The sequence below is a fragment of the Mustela erminea genome, chromosome 3, assembly GCF_009829155.1.
Source record: "Mustela erminea isolate mMusErm1 chromosome 3, mMusErm1.Pri, whole genome shotgun sequence".
NCBI lineage: Eukaryota > Metazoa > Chordata > Mammalia > Carnivora > Mustelidae > Mustela > Mustela erminea.
Window position 1 is genome coordinate 100,359,333 of NC_045616.1, and position 23,277 is coordinate 100,382,609.

At 40.6% G+C, this 23,277-nt stretch overlaps 1 protein-coding gene across 2 annotated transcripts in view; it reads right to left on the reverse strand.

Moving 5' to 3' along the window:
- The window catches only part of SIMC1 (SUMO interacting motifs containing 1), a 72,128-nt gene that overhangs the window by 3,780 nt on the left and 45,071 nt on the right, over positions 1-23,277 (reverse strand). The window contains exons 6-10 of one of the 2 annotated variants that reach the window (XM_032336968.1): positions 17,107-17,259; positions 15,643-15,741; positions 15,120-15,248; positions 4,778-4,934; positions 4,589-4,673 (exon numbers count right to left, since the gene is read on the reverse strand). In XM_032336968.1, the coding sequence (XP_032192859.1) occupies positions 4,589-4,673; positions 4,778-4,934; positions 15,120-15,248; positions 15,643-15,741; positions 17,107-17,259 (623 nt within the window). The remainder of the gene's footprint in view (positions 1-4,588; positions 4,674-4,777; positions 4,935-15,119; positions 15,249-15,642; positions 15,742-17,106; positions 17,260-23,277) is intronic. The other variant, XM_032336969.1, reaches the window with a different exon arrangement.

Genomic DNA, 23,277 nt, shown 5'->3' on the forward strand with positions numbered 1-23,277 from the left:
TGTGCAAAACCACTTTGATGGCTTCTCTTCACTCTTGGAATTGAGTTGGCATTTCTTAACATGGCCCAGAAGGCCCTACTACTATTCTAGTTTCATCGTGCTATTTTCTCCTTGCTCTCTACATTCCAATCTTACTACTAGCTTGTTCTATGTTCCTTAGACTCACTAAATAACTTCTAGCCTCAGGGCCCTTAAACATGCCATTTTTAATTTTTTTGGAAAACTCTGCCCTATGTGTCTGGCTAACACCAGTACTGTTTTTTTGTTTTTAATTTTTTAAAAATTTTATTTATTTATTTGACAGAGAGATAGATCACAAGTAGGCACAGAGGCAGGCAGAGAGAGAGGAGGAAGCAGGCTCACGGTGTAGCAGAGAGCCTGACACGGGGTTCCATCCCAGAACCCTGGGATCAAGACCTGAGCTGAAGGCAGAGGCTTTAACCCGCTGAGCCACCCAGTCACCCCTGTTTGTTTGTTTTAAAGATTTTATTTATTTATTTGAGAGAGAGAGCATGAGTGGGGGTGGAGGGGGCAAGGGAGGGTGAAGGGGGCAGGGGAGGGGCAGAGGCAGAGGGAGAAGCAGATGCCCCGCTCAGCAGGAAGTCCGTGTGGAACTCCATCCTGGGACCCCGAGATCATGACCTGAGCTGAAGGCAGTGCTTAACTGACTGAGCCACCCAGGCACCCCACCAGCACTTCTTAGCTCAGCTGAAGTACCACTTCTTCAGAGAGGCCTTTCTTCTTCAGAGCGGGTCCCTCCGAAAATAGATTAGGTGCACTTTTTTGTGCACTTCTCCTTTCCTTCAGAGCATTTATTTTAACTGTGATTATATGTTACTTATGTGATTATTTGTTTAGGGTCAATCTCTTCATAGTGAGCTCTGTGAGGGCAGTGGCGTGTTGGTCTTATTCATTGAAGTTTTCCCAATAAGCCAGGCACCCAGAAGGTATTTTGTATCTGTTGCCTGGATGAATATGACTTGACCTGATCTTGCCTGCATCTGCTTTTTTTCTTCTCTCTGGATAGGGCTCCTTGTAGAAAGGCTGTGTGTGTGTCTCTCCTCAAAATGAACTGAGGTCTGACTTCTGTAGGCCATCCTGCCCAAGTTGTCTAGCCAAGTGGAATACAGGAAAAGCAGATGTTTTTCTTCCTTTAAATACTGTATGTTAAAATTCCTAGCATTCATAGTTTCAAAATAAGAGACATTAATAATTCACAAATACCAGGAAAACTGATGGCATAAAGCAATTTGCAATTTCGCTGAGGCTCACACTTGAGCTGCATGGCTATGGAACTGAGGTGCGGTGGGACTGCTACTCTCAGCCAGAGAATGTGAGCTTACCTGGCAGCCTAGCATCTATGGCTCCACGGGGCTGCTCTGCCTTCTTTGGAAATATTTACAAAGTATGGGATATAGTTTTCCCCATGCAAAAGTAGTTTAACCATATACAGAGAGTTTAGAAAACAGGGAGTTGGAAATTCCTTAGACTCTCACCTTCTAATATCATCCAGTGATTTCATAGAACAGTAATTCCTTCCACTGTGTTTTCACTGCACACAGACTTTGGCAACAGACCTAGGTTTGAATCCTGGCTCTGCACATACTTTTCTCTCAGCCTTTTGTTTCCCCATCTATGAAAAGGGGATGATACCTTCACCAGGTTACTGAATTACATATGCCAGGGTGTGTGAATTTCCCTAGCCTTTCTTCTCTTCCCCCATGCTAAGATGTTCCCCTAAACAAAGGACAAGCTTGGGCTGCCCAGCCTCTTCCCTTCTTCTCCTTCCTGCGGAGCTGGACAACTCAGGCTGACCCAAAATGCCTTCAACGATGTCCTTAGACCACTTGCAGAGGGCAGGGATGACTAAGGAGCCCTCACAGTAAAAAGCCTACTGACAGGGATACTGATATTTTCAGAGTACCATTTAGCTGTCTTCTTTGGAGGACAGTGTTTCCAAACTATTGGCTCCAAATATTTTTTCTCCTTCTTAACTTTTGGTCTCCAAAGAAAGTGGAGAGGATGGTAAGGCTAAAATAGCATTGGAACACACCTATTTATTCTTGGTCAATGTACACTGGTCTAAGGCTTTCCTCTCCCTTGTTAGAAGCATAAAAATATTCTGGAATGAAAGTGGGTCCCATGTCCATGTTAAATTACTATTGCCCAAGGACCAGCTGTATTCCCTGGGAAGCAAAACAGAAGTAAAACAGGAGTGTTAAAGGTGAACTTTCAGTGAAACCAAGCTGCTTGAATATTAACCTTTCTGTTTGATTTCCAAAAGAACAATTATGTAAACCTTGATGAGGCTAAGTACAACATGGAATTTGCCTCTGGGGCTTTGCTCTGAGAAGTACGTGTACCTTTCTTTGAGGGTGCTAAAAAATGCACAAACAACACAACCACAAAGGTCATGGCCTTGAAAATGTACTTTAAAAAAAAATTTTATTTGAGGGAGAGAGAGAGTGAGAGAGAGCATGAGAAGGAGAAGCAGACTCCCCATGGAGCTGGGAGCCCAATCAATGTGGGACTTGATCCTGGAACTCTGGGATCATGACCTGAGCCGAAGGTAGTCACTTAACCAACTGAGCCACCCAAGCGCTCTGAAAATGCACTTTTAAGTTTTAGTTACAAGAGCCTGAAATGTAAAGATCTCGTAGCTTACTCCAGGCTGGGCAAATAGGCAGTCTGAGATTTCACTAACACTGACTGAGTGCTATTTTTTCTCACATCCATTAACAATCAGTCTTGAAAAGTTCTATATTACCATCCCCACTCCACAGAAGAAAATGAGGTTTAGAGACATAAAGTTAGCAGAGTAAGTGGTGGAGTTGGGATTCAAACCCAGACCTTCTGTCTTAAATTCGGTGCTGTATTTTTTTATTTCTCTGCAACAGCTTCCTCAGTTTTAGGCCCAAAAGGGTATAAGGGCCATTGTACCTTCTCCAGTACCATTACTGAGCTAAAATCAACCTCAACATGATGATGGCAAGTAAATATAAAATGTGGGGGCGCCTGGGTGGCTCAGTGGGTTAAAGCCTCTGCCTTCAGCTCCGGTCATGATCCCAGGATCCTGGGATCAATCCCTGCGTTGGGCTCTCTGCTTGGTGGGGAGCCTGCTTCCTCCTCCTCTCTCTCTCTGCCTGCCTCTCTGCCTACTTGTGATCTCTGTCTGTCAAATAATAAATTAAAAAAAATATATATATATATATAATGTGGATTATATAGAAATACATAAATTTACACATAGTTACATATAAATACATACTGACCCTCCTCACTGTTTAAGAAGAAGTTGAACATTGTGCCCTTCTACCTCTCAGTACTTCACTCTGGATTTCCTAAGACTGAGGACAATTATTTTCATAGCCAGGTTTGTTATCAAGAATAGGAAATTTAATATTAGTATAATATTATTTAATCTATTTAAATTTCATCAGTCGTCCCAATAACATACTTCATAGCTTCTTTTCCCTGGTTCAGGAGCCCATCCAGGATCATGTTTTGCATTTAGTATTAATGAGCTTTAGTTTCTTTCTAATTTGGAACAGTTTCTTGGTCTGTCTTTGTTTTTAAGACACTGACATTTTTGAAGAGCACAAACCAATTACTTTGTAGAAGGTGTCTCCTGTGCGAATTTATCTGATGCTTCTTTGTGATTAGATTCAGGTCATCGATTTTTGGCAAGAACACTGCTTAAGTAATGACACGTCCTTCTCAGGACATCGGATTGAGAGGAATGTGTTTTCTCCCCTAAAAAGTTACTATCTTTTCGGGCATGTGGGTGGCTCAGTTGGTTAAGCACCTAACTTGGTTTTAGCCCTGACTCATGGGATCGAGCCCCAGCTTGGGCTCTGTGCTTAGCGGGGAGTCTGCTGGAGATTCTCTCTCTCCTTCTACCTGCTCATGTGTGCTCTCAAGTAAATAAAAAGTATCTGTTAAAAAAAAAAAGTCACTATTTTTCCTTTTGGAAATAATTACATCAGTAATTGGGAACAAGGGTCTTATTCATCTTTGGCTAATAAAATCATTCTCATTTGAAGCAGCTATTCCATTATTATCCTGGTCAATATTCGCTTCCTGAGTGTTAATTAGTCTAACCCTCTTGGATCCCCCTTGATCACTGGCTCTGCCTGGGACTGGAGCAAAGCCACTTTCACAGTCTGTAGAGCATCTTACAACTTCCGCGAGGTGTATGCTTTTTCCCTCCCACTGATTGGCTCTGGGTTTGTATCCTACTGACCGATGTTTATAATGTCCACAGTCACGGAGCAAATGACCCAACAATGACTTCGCAGTGACGGGCCAGGGTAAAATCTAATCAGGTCATCACAAAGTACTTCTGGTATGATGGCTGCTGCTTGCTGGTACAGCCTAATAATTGCAAGGACCAACATATTATCTGCCACAAAAAAAGTACGTGATTTCTTCTGTTTTATAGCAATGATTCCAAAGAAGTCATTCCTTGCTCCTATAGTTATAACCAAGGAACGATGCTTTCCTTAGGCTAACAAATTAGAATCTCCTGTGTAACTTCAATTCATGACAGTGGCCATTGTGAGACTCCCCTACAATCTCGGCTGCTTACCTCTTAACACGTGCTGATAGCTGGACAGCAGGAACTGCAGGTGCTCAACCAGCTCATCCCACGTCTGCCACTGGGTTTTATCCGACTGCGGAGAAGCGAAAGCAGTTGGTGGGGGTGCCTTCTTCAGTTACATGCTCAAGGGTGATGGGGAAGGTGTTCTAGGCCTGCCCGAGGCAGGGAAGCTCGTACCTGACACTTGAGCAGTGATGTGGAATTGTTCAGAAAGTAGAGGGCCTGGGCCAGAGACAAGGGCAGGCGGGTGGGCGTCTCGCAGCTGTGGAGGAATATGATTTCTAACACTTTGCAGCGCAGAAGGTGGCTTTCCATGGTAGTAAAGAACATCTCCCTGAGTGGGGAAGAGAAAGAGGGTTAACAACCCCCACTGTCACTTCAAGGAATACACACCACAGTTCCCTCTGAAAGCTCTAACCTTTGACCTACACCAGACAGCTAAGAAGGAATATGATAGAGACCTACAATTCGCAAACCTTGTGAACAGGACAGAGGTGGGTTTGTTCATGAATTAACAACTGCCAGAAAGAGGGAAGGGTCCTTGATATTTGGAAAAGAAAAGTTTAGGACACATTAAAAAGATTAACTTCATATTAGCAGAGAATTAATACTGGGAATAAATATTTCTAAATGTTTGGCACAGCAAAGAATATGAAGATAAGTAGAAGAAGGCATTTCTCTCAAAAATCTGACTGTTGACCAGAGGCAAAAGGTATGCAGTGGGAACTGAAATAAAGTGCAGGCCCGGGCATGTGGGCTGCCTGTGGTGTTCCAGAGAGACGCACGGGAGAGCGTATATTTGGTCGGGGGACCAGAAGGGGCCTTCTAAGGGAGGAAGAGGCACGGGATGGTTGTGTAGTGGGAGGAGAAAAGGCTCAAGGCAGGAGGCATTTCACCAGAGGGGGAAAAGCCTGGACAAAAAGAAGTAAGTTAAAAAAATACACAGCTGTGGGCACTGCACCTTCTTAAATATCAAGTCTAGGACTTGAGAGTCCCAGAGGGAACTCTTGCCCTTGAATTTGTCACTTTACCCAGTGCAGGACTTGACCAGCAAGTGGTGGGCTGAAGTATATTCAGTATATTTTGAACCTCAGAAAGGAAGAGCTACAAAACTGCAGCTGTGCTTTAGGAAGGTTAATCAAGCTCATTGTTCTAGGGTCTTTTAATTATTTTTTTCTTAAAGTAGGCTCCATGCCTGGCTCGGAGCTTGAACCCTGACCCCAAGATTAACACCTGAGCTGAGATCCAGAGTCAGTTGCTTAACTGACTGAGCCACCCAGGTGGCTCTCAAGCTCATTGTTCTAACAGCGATGTTAGCTTCCAAAGGAATGTTAGAAATCGTGTATCTCTGGACTGACCGAAGGTGTAAGCTTAAAGGTCTGTTTGTCAGTCCTTGTCATGTCTACTGGTCATAGCAGTAGTTCCAGGAGCAGACAGCTTGTAAGTACATAAGGAGGTGCAGCGATGAGGAACAGAGCTAGCCCTGATCCAAGAGGTTTTTCTCCTGTAACATCTTGCCCCTTTGTAGTTTTGCAACCTCTGGAAAAATAAGGGGTTCTTTGTGCCACTGCCATTTACAAAAATGATAAATCGTAAAGTATCTATTCATTTCTCTTTTCTCCCTTTCCCTTTGCTTTTGCACCAAGCACATATATTATTTGTAGAAAAGCAAAGTTTATAAAGCAAAATGAGTATTTTTAACCTTTCCCTCTTACTATTCAAAAGTTTTGAAAAGTCTAAAATTTTGTGAAAATCCATTTTATTTAATGATGCAAAAACCACTGTATACTTTCCCTGACAAATTTTCTTCTTCTTCTTTTATAAGTAGGCTCCACACCCACTGTGGAGCCCAACACAGGGCTTGAACTCACAACCGCAAGATCAAGACCCAGACTGAGATTTTCAAGATATTCCCCAAATTCTTTTTAAATTTCAATTTCTAGGGGCACATGGGTGCCTCAGTTGGTTAAGCATCCAGCTCTTGGTTTTGGTTCAGGTCATGATCTTGTGGGTTGTGGGATCGAGGCCCACATTGGGCTCCATGACCAATGAGCAGTCTGCTTGAAATTCTCCCCCTCTGCCTCTCCCCCTACTTGTGTGCTCTTGCTCTCTCTCTCTCAAATAAATAAATGGAATCTTAAAAAAAAAAAAAGTCAAATTTCGGGGCACCTGGGTGGCTCAGTGGGTTCAAGTCTCTGCCTTTGGCTCAGGTCATGATCCCAGGGTTCTGGGATAAAGCCCCACATCAGGCTTGCTGCTCAGCAGGGAGCCTGCTCCCCCCGCCCCGCCCCCGCCTGCCTCTCTGCCTACTTGTGATCTCTGTCAAATAAATAAAGAAAATCTTTTTTAAAAAAGTCAAATTTCTCTTCTGTATTTGGCCTATTTCTCTCACAGGACAGTTTTTCTATTCAATAACCTTTTATTTCAAACTGTATTTTCTCTTCTAATTTTATTTCCGGTGTCTGTGTTTGTCTTAGTTTTTGGTTTTTTTTTTTTTTTTTAAGAGTTTATTTATTTATTTGAGAGATAGAGATCACAAGTAGGCAGAGAGGCAGGCAGAGAGAGGAGGAAGCAAGCTCCTTGCTGAGCAGAGAGCCCAATGCGGGGCTTGATCCCAGGTCCCTGGGATCATGACCCAAGCAAAGGCAGAGGCTTTAACCCACTGAGCCACCCAGGCACCCCGTTTGTCTTAGTTTTATAATCCACAGGTGGCAAACTCAGAGATATACAAAGGACAAAAAACTAATTTTAGTGCATTGGCCATAGTTAGGAAATGGACTTCGAAAATCCATAGCAATTCAAATTTGAGTTTCAAAAACAAGATACAGGGGCGCCTGGGTGGCTCAGTGGGTTAAGCCGCTGCCTTCGGCTCAGGTCATGATCTCAGGGTCCTGGGATCGAGTCCTGCATCGGGCTCTCTGCTCAGCAGGGAGCCTGCTTCCTCCTCTCTCTCTCTCTGCCTGCCTCTCTGCCTACTTGTGATCTATCTCTGTCAAATAAATAAATAAAATCTTAAAAAAAAAAAAAAAAACAAGATACAGAGGAAGGCCAACATCCAGATTTACAGAATACTTGGCATTGGATTTACCCTCCTGTCATAAACAATTATAAAACTGGAGAAATATATGCAATAATCATTTTCAGGCACTGGACCAGCAGCTTTAAAGTACTGTTGTTCTTAAAAGGGAAACAAAAGTGGCAAACCCCACATTTATCCCAGATTTCTTAAGGGGGGTACTTTCTAAGGCGGAGGAAAGTGTGGATCCCAAACACAAAGCAGTGGGCTTGCTGGGCAGAGCAAAAAGAGACTGATGGTCAAGACAGCTGAGGCTGGAATTAGTGGAGGAGGAGCTCGAGAAGAGTGTATAAAGGGGCCCTTGGCACACGTGCAGGAGGAAGCTCAAAAACCTGAGAGAGAACAGCAACTGGAAGGCTGGGAGCCGAGAGGAGATTCTGGAGATCTTCCAGTGCGAAGAGACACTGGGGTTTTAGTGAGCCACTGAACACCTCGGGCCTCCAGTTGAGGCCCCAAAAGGACTAGACCTCAAGACTCAAGCCCTTTAATAAGGGCTGCTTTAGAAGCACCCTTACAAATCCTAGAAACAGGGGCGCCTGGGTGGCTCAGTGGTTAAGCCTCTGCCTTTGGCTCAGGTCATGATCTCAGGGTCCTGGGATCGAGCCCCGCATCGCGCTCTCTGCTCAGCAGGGAGCCTGCTTCCTCCCTCTCTCTCTGCCTGCTTCTGATCTGTCTGTCAAAATAATGAATAAATTCTTAAAAAAAAAAAAAAAAAACAAATCCTAGAAACAAGCCTCAACAGGAGAAAACTAATCTGCCAACAAACTGATCGCCTGCCAGAATAAAACTCAACACTCTAAAAGAACAGGCAGCAAATTTCAGACCCTCAACAACAAAGTATTTATAATGTCTGACTTTAAAAAAAAAAAATAAGTAGAGGGAAAAAGCAGGAAAATATGACCCATAACCAGGAGGAAAATGTCCAGAGAAACAAACAAACAATATCCAGAGATGTTGGAATTAGTAGACAAGGCCTTTAGAACAGCTATTATAGGGGCGCCTGGGTGGCTCAGTGGGTTAAAGCCTCTGCTTTCGGCTCAGGTCATGATCCCAGGATCCTGGGATCGAGCCCCGCATCGGGCTCTCTGCTCTGCGGGGAGCCTGCTTCCTCCCCCCTCTCTCTCTGCCTACTTGTGATCTCTCTTTCAAATAAATAAAATCTTAAAAAAAAAACCCAGCTATTATAAATATGTTTAAGATTAACCAACCAACCAAAAGACCAAGACGTATATAATGAGTGACTAGATGAGGACTATCAGCAGAAAGAAACAGAAACTATAAAAATGAACCAACTGGAAACTCCAGATCCGAAAAATACAATATCTGACATGGGGGAAAAAAAAAAAAAAGACCACTGGATAGGCTTAACAGCAAATTAGGCACTGTGAAATAAAAGGTCAGGAATCCCGAAGTCTATTCAAACTGAAAGAGAGAAAAAAATCAAGACAAAACAAAGCAAAACAACAATAGAAATCATCAGAACCTTAGTGATCTGTGGAACAGTATCAAGCAACCCAACATACATGTACTTGAATCCCTGGAATAAGGTAAGAGTTTGGGGCAAAAAAAACATGGCAAAAATGTTTCACAATTTGGTGAAAAATATCAAGTCACAGATTTAAGAAACTCAATAAATCCCAACCAGAATAAATGTAAAGAAACTACATGTACGTATCATAATCAAATTGTTGAAAATCAAAAATAGAGCAGCCAGAGAAAAAAGACGCATGACATATGGGGAAACAACAGCAAGATATTCTAATAACTTCTCATTAGCAAGCCAGGAGGAGATGGAACATCTTTAAAATAAATAAAGAGGGATGCCTGGATGGCTCAGCTGGGTAAGCGTACGCCTTTGGCTCAGGTCACGATTCCAGGATCTTGGGATCGAGTCCTGCATCAGCCTCCTTGCTCAGTGGGAAGCCTGCTTCTCCCTCTGCCCCTTCATACTTTTCACCAAATGCTTATCACATCTTCTCTATCCTCTTTGTCTTTCAGCTGTTTTCTCTGAACTACCTGAGAGTAAGTTGTAGACATGATGCCCATTCACCCTTAAATACGTCAGTGTATAATTCTGAAAAACAAGGACATTCTCTTAGATAACCAGATACAATGATCAAAAATCAGGAAATTAACTTTACTACAATTCACTACTATTTTATTATCCACAGATTTTAAGCAGATTGTTTTCATTGTCTGCATGATGCTATTTATAGCAAAAGAAAATCGCAGATTACACATTGCATTCAGTTGTCTGCTTTTGTAAATCCTTTGATCTGGGACAGTTCTTCAACTTTACTTTGTCTTTCATGACGTTGACATTTTTAAAAAGTGCAGTTCGGTGTTTTCATAGAGTATTTCTCATTTGGGATTTGTCTGATATTACTCCACAATTGGACTGAGGTTATACGTTTTTGGGGAAGGGTACTGCAAGAACTATATTTTGTTTTTCTCAGTGCATCATATTAAAAGGCATGTGATGCCAACTTGTCACATTGTTGGTGTTAACTTTGAACACTTAGTGACGAAGGTAGTGCCTTCACCATAAAGTAATTACTGTTCCTATTATAATTAATGAGTATCTTGTGGCAATACACTATGAGATTATGAAAATACCTTGGTACTCCACAAACTTGCACCATTTTAATATCCACTCACACCTGAATGAACTATCATGATGGTTATCAAATGACATTTTTTCTGAACTCATGATTTCTTCTTACATTTATTAGTTGGCTTTCAACTATAAGGAAGAGTGTCCCTTCTCTTCCTTCCTACTTGTATTAGAACCGTAGTTTCTTATTTTATTTAATAGTTTGTAGTCTTTTATTGTCAATATTTATTTTGACACTCAAATTATCCCAGATTTGGTCAGCAGAAGCCCTTTAACTTGACATGTTCTGAACATTCTTTGAACATTTCCTTACTTTCTTAGCATAAGATGTTCCGGGTTCATCTTGTACTTTTCCCTACCTCACCTGGGCAAATATCCTTTTCTTCAAGGAACTCTGGTTCCTTTTAGTGTAAAGTGGTATTTAGAAACAAATTCTGGGTACAAGGTGACCTTACAAGGTGTAATTATTTCTGTACTCTCTCAATGGGTAGTAGTAGGAACAAGACGTATCAATAAATAAATTCCTTTATTTACCTATATTTATTAGAAACCCCAAGTTCATGTTGGTATCTCCAATTCCAATCCAGCACCACAGGGTTCCTTCTATCCTTCCCCCTTTTCATATGCGTAATTCTCTTCTCTGACAGTGAGAAACCTGGTTCTCATTATCCACAATACATTTATTTGTTTAAACCTAGAATACACATAAGGTAGTTTTTGAATTGTTAATTCATACCTCTGTGAAAAAGAAATCCACTAACTAGAGTTCAGTATTTATTTACAGTTCATTTTCTCTTTAGCCTGAGAATACTTAGTCCAAATACTGTGTTTTAAGTTAGTTGGACAGGTTAGTGCTTGCCAGGAATTGGGGAAGATGGATGATGTGGCCATAAAAGGAAAGGGTTCCCTGTGGTGATGGAACAGTTCTGTATATCTGGATTGTGCTGGTAGTTACATGCATCTACACGTGCGATCACACTGCACACAGATGAGTGCATATAAAATGGGTGAAATCGGTATATGTTCTATGGATTCTACCAATGTTAATTTCCTGTTGGTGATACTGTACCATAGTAATGTATGATGGAATCACTGGGAGAAAACAGGGTGAAGGTACATAGGATTTCCCTGTATTAGTTTTTGCAGCTTCCTGTGAATCCATAATTATTTAAAAATAAAAACTGAAAAAAAAGTTACTTGGGCTTGTTCTCCCTCATACCCCTTCCCTTACCCCAGTTATGTTATTTATTAAAGCACAGGTTAATTTTACATCTGTAGTAAATGTTAGGCCCTCCCTTGATAGATCTTTCAACTCCCTTGTTGATTTATTTTCCTTTTTTGAGACTATAAACACTTACATGGTTCCCAAATTCTAAAAGTTATAATTATACAAAGAAGTACACTTGGAAGTATTATGCCATCATTAGCACCATCACCACTTTGGCCCAGACCTTTTCTCCTTTCCAGCCCATTCCCATGTACCCCTTGTATGTAGGCAATTTGAATAGTCTGCCATTTATCTAAACTTTGTTTCTTTTCTCACAGCTGATCATAATTAGGTACATGTTTAAATTCTCCTTTCATACAAAAAGATACTCGTATTGACTATACATATTCTTTTGTATTTTGCTTTTTTGACTTAACAATATGTTTTGGAATCAGCTCAGAAATTTTGCTCCTATTAAAAAACATTTTTTTTTTTCTACAGCTGTGTAATACTCCATTGTGCAGATGTACTATAGATATTCAACCACTGCCCTATGGATGGGCATTTGGGTAGTTTCTAGTATTTTACAATTACAAATAATGCTGTAGTGAATATCCTACATATTGTATTCTCATACTGTTAGAAGGGTGTCTTCAGGGCAAATTCCTAGAAATGAGATTGCTGGGTCAAGAGGTAAATGTACATTTAATTTTCCTGATAGGTTTGTACCATTTTGCATTCCTATAAGCAATGTGTATCTGCTTTCTTAAAACCTCTCTGATGGAATGTATTTATTGTTCTTCAAAATTCTTAAACTATTCGGATAGGTGAGAAATGGTATCTCACTGTAGTTTTAGTTTATATTTCTTTAAAGATGGATGAAGTTGAGCATTATAAGAAAAGGACATAATAGGGGTGCCTGGGTGGCTCAGTGGGTTAAAGCCTCTGCCTTCGGCTCAGGTCATGATCCCAGGGTCCTGGGATCGAGCCCCGTATCGGGCTCTCTGCTCGGGGGGAGCCTGCTTCTGCCTCTCTCTCTCTCTCTCTGCCTGCCTCTCAGCCTACTTGTGATCTCTGTCTGTCAAATAAATAAATAAAATCTTTTAAAAAAAAGAAAAAAAAAGAAAAGGACATAATAGGTATCTCTATAAACACAGATATAAAAGTTCTTAACAAAATATTAGTAAATGGAATCTGTCAGTACACAAAAAGGATAACATATCACAATGAAGTATAATTTCTTTATTCCAGGAAAGGAAGATTTAGGAAATTAATCAGTGTAATTAATCACATCAATGGAATAAAGAAGAAAAATTATGATTACCTCAATAGGTGCAGAAAATAATGTATTACACAAATTTCAATACCTATTCTTCATAAAAACACTCCACTCAGTAAACTAGAAACAGAAGGAAGCTTCCTCAATCCGACAGAGGACCCCTCTGAAATGTCAACAGCTAACATTATACTTACTGGTCAAAGACTGAATGTTTCCCCCCTAAGAGCAGGAATAAGGCAAGGATGTCTGCTCTTATCACTTCTTCAACATTCTATTGGATCACTTGTCCATATAATAAGGCAGGAAAAAAACACAAAAGGCATATAGATTGGAAAGGAAGATGTTAAACTGTTTTTATTTGCAGACAATATGATTGTGTATGTAGAAAATCCCAAGAAACCCACAAAAAAATTCCTAGTAGATATAATAAGTGAACTTGGCAAGGCTTCAGGGCTTCCATGTACTATCAATAAGCCACTGAAGGTCACATGGGTTATGCATTTGTCAAAATCCATGGAATACTTATGTAAATTAGTTATATGATTTAATTGTATGTACATTTACCTAAACTTAATAAAATTTTAAATAAACCAAGGCAAAGGGTATATAAAGTATATTCTAGTATAATTTGGGTGCTTGCCAATTTGTCCTGAGTTTTCTATTTATTTATTCATTTTTAAAAGATTTTATTTATTTATTTGACAGAGATCATAAATAGGCAGAGAGGCAGGCAGAGAGAGAGAGGAAGGGAAGCAGGCTCCCTGCTGAGCAGAGAGCCCAACATGGGGCTCGATCCCAGGACCCCGAGACCATGACCTGAGCCAAGGCAGAGGCTTAACCGACTGAGCCACCCAGGCGCCCTACCCTCTCTGAGTTTTAAAATAAGGTCAGGCTTTATTTAAATTATTTTTGTCAATGTTAAGTCTAAATGTGTCTATAGTTACCCATTCCTTAGATTTCCTGTCTTTCCTAAGAATCTGGGTTTGAATGAACGGTATGGGATTTGGACCCAAATGAAATATTCATGACAAAGTGACAGAGCAAGCATGACATTTATGTACACTTCTTTTGGTCTGACTGCTATAGCATATTTCTTCTTTGAACACTGAATTTGGGATTAAAAAGTCCTGGCTTTAAATTTGGATTATGACTCTAATTAGCTATGCAAACTTGGATTAATTGTATCACAACTTTGAGTATTTTTCTCATTTGTTCAATAGGAATAGCATCATAGTTTCATGAAAATATGAGAGTTAATGTGACAATGACAGCCACACAGCAGAGACCCAATAAATGTTTTTCTTAATCTTAGTGGGGGTATTTTCATTAAATCTCTATTACGGTACTACATAATTTGACATTTTCTTCTACTAGAGGAACCTGAACTATGTAATAATCTTAATAGTCTTGGCTGCCAACTGCGAGTTTAGGGGATGGGCGTGAGAAGTCTAACATAGAGCTGACGGTGATAACTTCCCTGAGGATCACTATTGTACAGTGGCTTTCTTATAGTTATTTCCTGTGCTAGCAACTATTCATGAATTCATATTCATTTATTTTCCTCTCTAGATTCTAAAATTACTGGTTAAAAGAAGGAATCATTGGTTAGAACTCTGTTTCTTTATCTCCTAAGGGAATACTTTACTAATTCACTGGTAAAGAAACTGGGTTCCTTCTTCTTAAGCTCCATCTGCTTTCTTTCTTGGCTCAGCACTTCTTCCCCTAATATGGGACATGCCTATTTCATTCACCCATCAAGACTTTAATGAACATTTATATCAGGCTCTGTAGTTGTGGATCAAGAAATAGATGAAACTTACGGGATGATAAAGTTTTTAGCCAAATGAATAAAGTAAGAAACTGTAGGCTCCAGTTATGGTATCTAGCCTGTTTCAAGAAATTATGCCTTGGTTGCCAGTAATTTGTTGAGAACCTCTTTTTTTCAAAAGCTTAAAGAGACAGAAACTATCTCTCCACCTCTTTTTTTCCCCAATTTAACTACTGTTTGGAATTTTCTTTTGAAATTCTGTTCCCAGGGGCACCTGAGTGGTGCAGTCAGTTGGCATCTGACTCTTGGTTTCAGCTTAGGTTGTGATCTCGGGATCGTGGCATCAATCCTTCAGTTGGGCTCTGCGCTTAAGGCAGAGTCTGAAACTCCCTCTCCCTCTGCCCCTACCCACCACCCTGCTCACTCTCTCTCTAGAATAAGTAAGTAAATCTTAAAAAGAAAGAAAGAAAGAAAGAAAGAAAGAAAGAAAGAAAGAAAGAAGGAAGGAAGGAAGGAAAGAATTTCTGTTCCCAGAACTGTTCTGTTCCCAAAACAGAAACAAAACTAAGACTCACCTCTGACTCCTTTCAGGAATGTCCAGCACAAACCCAAACATCATCTCGGCAATTTTATTGGAGCTGCACGTGGGGGTCCTGTCCACCTCTACAGCTATGGACAGCATCCTCTGCAGCTGACACACAATCCTGTGTCCAGAACACAGAACACAAGTGAGTGGGAGAATCTGGCATGAGCCACCTGGCCAGCTGGGAGGTCCCCACCCCTGTACTAAATGATCTTGTGAAGCACAATCTGGGTCACAAAGAACTACTCAAGCCATCAGCGTGCTTTTATTTAGCATTTTCACCTACCTGAATCCCTCTTGTCAGATCATACTATCTGAACCTCTCAGAACCTGTGGTTGAGCTGGAAAAGCAAGCTACTTTTAAATTCAAAAACAGAAACATCTGATCTTAAGGACCTAGAGAACTTTAAGGATCATCTAGTCTATAACTTTTCTATTTTCCAGATGAAAAAACTGGTCCAGAATGACTATTAGTTATTCAAATTTCTTTGATACAGAAGAAAATACATATTTACCATATGGTTTTCCTGTCACTGGTTCCTTTACAATTATCTTTTACTAAGTTCAGTCTCAGAGCTTCAACTGGTGGACTGTGACCCTCTCTCTCATCAGACCTAAATATGGGAGAAAGCCAGGCTGATGTAGCAGAAAGAATCTAGGCTACCCCTCAGAAAGGTGGGCCTGGCCTGAAGTCAGCCTTTTTAAACATGCATTATTATCTGTGACAAAAGAAAGGGCTCTGTTTTCAGAAAAACTGCAGTCAGTAATACAATAGGTGGCCCAGGGGCTTTGGCATCAGATTCTGGCTCTGCAAATGACAAGCTGGTCAGCTTTTGACAAATTACTAAACTGCTCTGAGCCCAAGTCTTCTCCTCTCTAAAAAAGGGAGAATAATACCACCTATTCCATAAAGTTGTGAGCGCTATGTGAGATACTGGCAGATATGCACTCATTAATAGTAAATGGTAGTGTCTATTGTTGTTAACATCATGATAAATTGACTTATAGAGGGCCTTATTTTTTCTAGTAATATTTACTTACAATAAATAAAAATATTAATTTATATTATAATAAAATAATTTAGATTATAATAAAGATTTTTCTCCCATTGAAGGAACAGTGTCTGTCTCTCTCTTGGGTCTGTATACTGGGGTTCTAGGATAACCCAACTTTAGGGCCTCCCCCACTCTGTCAAGCAGATGCTTTATTGTTCTAAACATTCTCCTTTTACATATGAGATTTTCTCTTAGTTAAAACCCATGGACCTTATATGAAAATCATTTTGGTGCAACTAGATTATAAAATAGTGTTGTGCATTTAGGCACAAATGCTGTATTTGAAGTGCCAAGTGTGACTGGCTTTTAACAATATGACCGACGTGGCACAGTAGGTTACTTGTGCAAGGACAGGTCTGAATCCTACAATCCTGGCATGTCTCAAAAATGCCAAAACCACTCTCAACCCCTAAAAGAAATGCTAGGAATCTCTTTTCAGTGTGGTCTAAAGTGATGGGACCTTCCCTGGTCTGAGCCATTGCTGTTATAATCTGTTAGAATCTGCAGGTTAAACTGCTATTCTTCTCCTAGGACTGCAGGAGAGACCTGAAGGTCCTTGAGGACTAGAGGCTGCTAGAACACCCACTATCCATGACTCCTCCTTTTCTATCAGTGGTCAGCTGAAGTGATGAGGAGCTGTGAGCTGGTACTGTCTCATGGAACACCCCCTTTTTTTTGGTTTCACTTTAACTTTGTAAACTTACATTCATTTAGTTAAGTCTTATTCATCTGAGAGGGAAAGCATCTGCTTGTTTAACTTTGGCATTAGAATTGAGCCTGTAGCCAAACTAAGACAGTCTTTAGTAAGAATCAGCCTATGTTATAAGAGCTTGTTAATTTTGTGGAAACTTAAGAAATGCTGCTGTTCTCTAAAGCAATAAATTCCAACAGCCCTGGGAAAGAAAACTTGTGCCTGCCCCTTACAGCTGATTGGTGTTCTTTGTCAGGTTGGGCTGGGGAGAAGGATGGCTACTGCTGTCCTTTAAGACTCCTGTTCCTGAAGAGGTTTGATTCCCATTTGTGGGCTGAGTTAATCCGTCTTCAGTTACTACTTTGACCAGCCACTTGATGACATCCCTGCAACAGAAAAAAGATTTAAAAAAAAAAAAAAAAGTTTAAACTTCTGTCCTTTTTAAAAAAAAAAAAAAATTTATTTATTTATTTGACAGAGAGAGACAGAGAGAGAGGGAACACAAGAGGGGACAGAGGGAGAGGGGGAAGCAGGGTCCCGCCAAGCAGGGAGCCCAATGTGGGGCTTGATCCTAGAGCTCTGGGATCACGACCTGAGCCAAGGGCAGACACTTAATGACTGAGCCACTCAGGCACCCCTTAAACTTCTGTCTTATTGTATGAGGCTCAAAACCACAGCCTTAACCTGGGCTCCGAGGCCCCTAGATTTCCCCAAAGGCAACAAAAAGGGTTTTGAGGTGATTTTCAATATTTAAACAGTCTAATGGACACCCCACATTTAGTGGTAGTAAGGTTACAAAAGCTAAAGAAATATCAACATTTTTCTGAGTTATTACTGAAAGGTACCTCTAGGGTCAAAGAGTACTATCCATGGCTTCCTGATTAGGAACATGCATTGAGCAGACAGAAAGTTAGACTGGATGACCACAGAGATCCTTGCTGGCTTTCTACGATTACATGTCATCTACTAATGCTAATAATAGAAGTTTACAGTATGTGCAATGGAGTCATACTTTATGCACAGTGAAGGCTCTAAAAGTTAGTAAGGTAAAAACATCTCATATAGTCAAAATTACTTTTGAAGATCATTTAGGTAACCCAGGTAAAAATGGTGGATTTAATACATACTTCTACTTTTGTTCCTTCCTAAAATCCCACTGATGCTAGAGTCAATAATTCTTTCAAAAATCCGCAAGGAAGAGGAGAAAAGGAAGAGAGACAAAAACAGTGAAATTTTAGAAGATGGAAGGGAAATGAAGTATAATCACAATAGAATATTACATAGTACTGAAAATGAGTATGCTACAGTGATAAGTAACAGTATGGACAAACCTTAATACTCCATAATATAAAGTGAAAAATAAGTCTCAACAGATTATGTATAGCATGATATCCTATAATATACAGTAGGAAGGAACTAAAATATAAACATATACTTTACAGGCATTTAGATATAATAAAACTACACAAAAGTGGAAAGGAAATGAAGAACATACAGAATGCTGATCACTTTGGATGCAGGAAGGTGCAAAAGTAGGTGATGGGGGATGGATGTGTGGTTAGATGCAGGTAATTATCAAGGTCCCAGCCTTTAATTTGGGGGGTGGCTTAAGAGATGCTGATTATAAAACCAGGAGTGACCAATTAACTAGGTAAGGCAAGTATGTCATGTTTTAAGGATGATCTTTTTTTAATTTATTTGAGAGACAGAGATCACAAGTAGGCAGAGAGGCAGGCAGAGAGAGAGAGGAGGAAGCAGGCTCCCAAATCAGCAGAGAGCCTGATGTGGGGCTCAATCCCAGGATCCTGGAATCATGACCTGAGCCAAAGGCAGAGGCTTTAACCCATGATTTTTTTTTTTTTTTTTAAGAGAGGGAGAGAAATGGGATGGGGGCAGAAGGAGAAGGAGAGAAAGAATCTTAAGTGGGCTCCACGCCCAGCACAGAGCCTGATGTGAGGCTCAATCTCACAACCCTGAAATCATGACCTAGTTGAAAATCAAGAATCAGATGCTTAGCCGACCTTGCTACCCAGCTTCCCCTTTAAGGATCATTTTTATTTTTTAAATTAACATATAATGTATTATTTGTTTCAGGGGTACAGGTCTGTGATTCATCAGTCTTACACAACACCCAGTGAGAGAAAGCAAGAGAGGGAATACAACCAGGGGAAGAGGGAGAGGGAGAAGCAGACTCCCCGCTTAGCAGGGAGCCTGATGAGGGGTTTCATGTGGGGCTTGATGCCAGGATCCTGGGATCATGACCTGAGCTGAAGGCAGATGTTTAACCGACTGAGCCACCCAAGCATCCCTAAGGATGATTCTTAGAATCTAAGTCTATGACTTTAGCAAAGGGATGGATTTTAACTGACTTAGCAGAATTGAGAAAGCTGAAGCCTAAACCAGCAATAGAGAAGAGCAATTCTATTTAGTCCTATTTACCAAAAAAAAAAAAAAAAAAAGGAAAGAAAAAAAGAATCTTCAATAAGCTGTGCAAATGGCAGTGCAAAGCTTCTTTGAAGGAGAATGAAAGGATATAAGGGAAAATAAGCATGGATGGTTTGTATGCTCTTTAAGAACATTTTAGACTCTACACTACAGGTTAACACTGTGGAGCAATAAAACAGAGGGTCTTTGGACTAGGACACCAGGCACAGCTGGGAGGCAAGGGCACCAAAGCAAAAGAGCAGCACGAAGTGAACACACACATGCTGAACACAGAGACCCTTGCTATTTCCCCACACTTGTCTTCCAAAAACCTGGCATCCCAGTCTTTACCCTTTCTGTAGGAGATTGGAAGTCTTCTCTGAAAAACCCATCCAGCCCAAGAGGAAAGACCTAGACACCAAAGGTATTTTCTAAGAAACGGGCAGTCAGTTCCACCTACAGGGAAGTACAGAAATGACAAGTCCTCCCATGTACTTGGAGCTTTCATCAGCGGCTGAGTCTGTCACCCTTAAACTCGGATAGACTACCAAGGTCTATTCATACCAGACATGTATGGAAATGTTCTACTATGAGAGACAAAGACCAAAATAACCAACGCCAACTCTCCTCTCCCCCTAAAAAAGCAACTTGGGAGAAAATAAGACTATGCAGAGAATAAACAAAAACAAAAGCCATCATTAGTATCATTGAAGATATGAGAACATATGGATCCATGAAAGAAGAAAGAACAGAATACTATTAATTAATTTTAAAAAGGAACATTTAGGGATGCCTGGGTGGCTCAGTTGGTTAAGCAGTTGCCTTCGGCTCAGGTCATGATCCTAGCGTCCTGGGATCGAGTCCCACATCAGGCTCCTTGCTCGGCGGGGAGCCTGCTTCTCCCTCTGCCTCTGCCTGCCATTCTGTCTGCCTGTGCTCGCTCTCTCCCCCCTCTCTCTCTGATAAATAAATAAAATATTTAAAAAAAAAAAGGAACATTTAGAGACAAAGTAAAAAAAAGCCCTTGGAAATTAAAAACACAACAATGGAAATAAAAACTCTATTTTCAGGAATAAAGGATGTTTCTAGACTGAATGCCCAGAACAATGGATGAATTACAGACCTACAACAAGCATACTGGGCAAAAAGATTCTAAAAATTTTCAGAGTTAAAAATTAGGGCATATACAAAAAACCAGTAATCAAAGTAACTTATGACTTCTTAACAGCAATTGTGGAAGCTAGAAGAAAATCAAAGATTTCCTTCACTGTTCTGTAGAAAAGCTATTTCCATCCTAAATATCTATACAGTCATCAATCAACATATGAGAAGATAAATATTTTCAGACATACAAGATCTCAAAAATTTTACTTCCTACATCCATTTCTAAGAAGCTACTGGAGACTGGGGTGCCTGGGTGGCTCAAGGGGTTAAGCGTCTGTTCTCAGCTCAGGTCATGATCTCAGGGCCCTGGGATCAAGCCCCGCATTGGGCTCTCTGCTCAGCAGGGAGCATGCTTCCCCCTTTCTCTCTCTGCCTGCCTCTCTGCCTACTTGTGAACTCTGTCAAATAAATAAATAAAATCTTAAAAAAAAAAAAAAAGGAAGCTACTGGAGACTGATCCATCAAAATAATGGAGTAAACCAAGAAAGAGAAGATATAGGACAAACACACACAAAAGATGCAACTTTGGCATGAAGTAAAGGAAATTCTCACATTTATGATAAAAACTGGCAAAGAGGACAACCAATCCAGACTGAAGGAGGTCTTTTTTTTTTTTTTTAATTTATTTGACAGATAGAGATCACAAGTAGGCAGAAGGCAGGCAGGCAGGCAGAGAGAGAGAGGGAAGCAGGCTCCCTGCTGAGCAGAGAGCCCGATGCAGGGCTCGATCCCAGAACCCTGAGATCATGACCTGAGCCGAAGGCAAAGGCTTAACCCACTGAGCCACCCAGGTGCCCCCTGAAGGAGGTCTTTAAGAAGAAGATGACTACCCAGTGCAAATGAACATCTTTAGGGGAGATTTAGACCAAACAGAGAATTTAGGGTTGACTTCCAATATGCACAAAGAATACAGGGGAACTAAAAGTAAGGCAATTATTAACTCTAAGGAAACACAAAGGTATAAATGAAAGGAAAAGTAATCATAGTTTAGTACTTGGCTCAACTCTGACTAGCACACATAGTCCAGTAATAGAAACACTGAATATTGATCTGAAGAAAATTATGATATAAATCAATTAATAGTATGGGGGCTGGGAAATGTGTGTGTCAGGGAGGAGGTAGGGAGGAAAATGAGCTAACTTCTTATCCTTCACGTAGAAAGTCAACAAATAATAGCTAATAATGGAAAATCAAGAATTAGCAACACAAGCACGTTATTTAGTCATACAGAGGTAAATATCCAAAAAATCACTTAAACAAGTAAAGTGATTACCCTTGTGGGAAAGGAAAATGCAGGTGAAGGGACTTGGGAACTAGTGTATTTCTTAAATCTTATAGAACTAGTTTACTCTTTGTATGCACAGTTAAGAAAAGAAAAGAAAGCCCCATATGAACGGGTACTACAGGGACTGACTTGCTCTCTCTCCCTCTTTTTAAAAACTACTATCTTTGAGACAAGAAATAACAAATGCTCGCGAGGTTGTGGAGAAAAAGGAATCCTCATGCACTGCTGGGAATGTAAATTGGTACAACCACTGGGGAGACAGAATGGAGGTTCCTCAAAATTTAAAAACAGACATATCATTATCATCTAGTAATCCCACTACTGGGTATTTAAAGAAAATGAAAACATGAATTCAAAAAGATACATACACCTGTTCCGTATGGATAGATGTTTTTGTGATTTCTCCCACATAACCGACCATATGGACATGCATGTACACAGGCAGGCTAAGGAATGTTGTTTGTGAGCTTATGCTATGTGAATAGCCTTGGAAGCCTGGTTGTTTGAAATACATTTTCTGGCCTCTGGGTCAGAACTGGCCCTTCTGTTCTGGACACCAAGGGCTACAATTCTTGTCTCACATGCCCTCCTACTCTATGTTGGGCTGACTTCCTGGAATGGAATCCTGGAGGGGAGGCAGACACACAGAGCCCAGGTTCCTTGAAAATATAGAAATACGGTAACATGGAAATGCAGCTTGCTCCAAACTGCATGTAGGCAAACAAATATTTAACTTCAAACCCTGTTATTTACCCTATAAATATGGCCCTTATGGGAATGGTCAGTTAGAAGTCTCGCCCGAGGGGAGGATGCTCTGCCCAGGCTTCTCAGTCGGGACTTCAGCCTGGCTGTTTCCACGGGGCTTCCCCAGCTGCTGAGGCTGGATGTTGTTAAGTACCTGATTTGATGTGACTTTGCCTTATTCTCATGTTTTGTATATTATTACCTTCATCTATGCATAGGTCCATTTCCTTTTCTGTTTCTACTAGGCTTCTATAATAATTAATAATAATAATAATAATAATAATAATATTAATAATAGAGTTTTCTTTCCTTTTTGAGAAGGAAACATGGCTGATGTGAATCTTTTGTTCAGAACAGCACCCCTATGTTCTATGTAGCATTATTTATAGTAGCTAAGACATGGCAGTAACTCAAGTGTCCACCAACAGAATGGATAAAGGAGAAAGAATGAGATCTCGCCATTTGTGAGAACATGGATGGACCAAGAGGGTATTACGCTAGATGAAGTAAGTCACAGAAATACAGATATCATTTGATTTCACTTATTTGTGGAGTCTAAACAAAAGAAAAAACCAGAAACAGACTCATAAATACAGAAAACAAATTGGTGGTTGCCAGAGCACAAGGGGTGGGAGGATGAGGAAAGCGGGTGGAGGGGGTTAGGGCGCACGGGCTACCAGTTATGGAATGAATGAGTCACATGGCTGAAAGGTACAGCATAGGGAATGTAATCAGTGATATTATAGCAATGTAGTGTGGTGACACATGGTGGCCACACTGTGGTGAG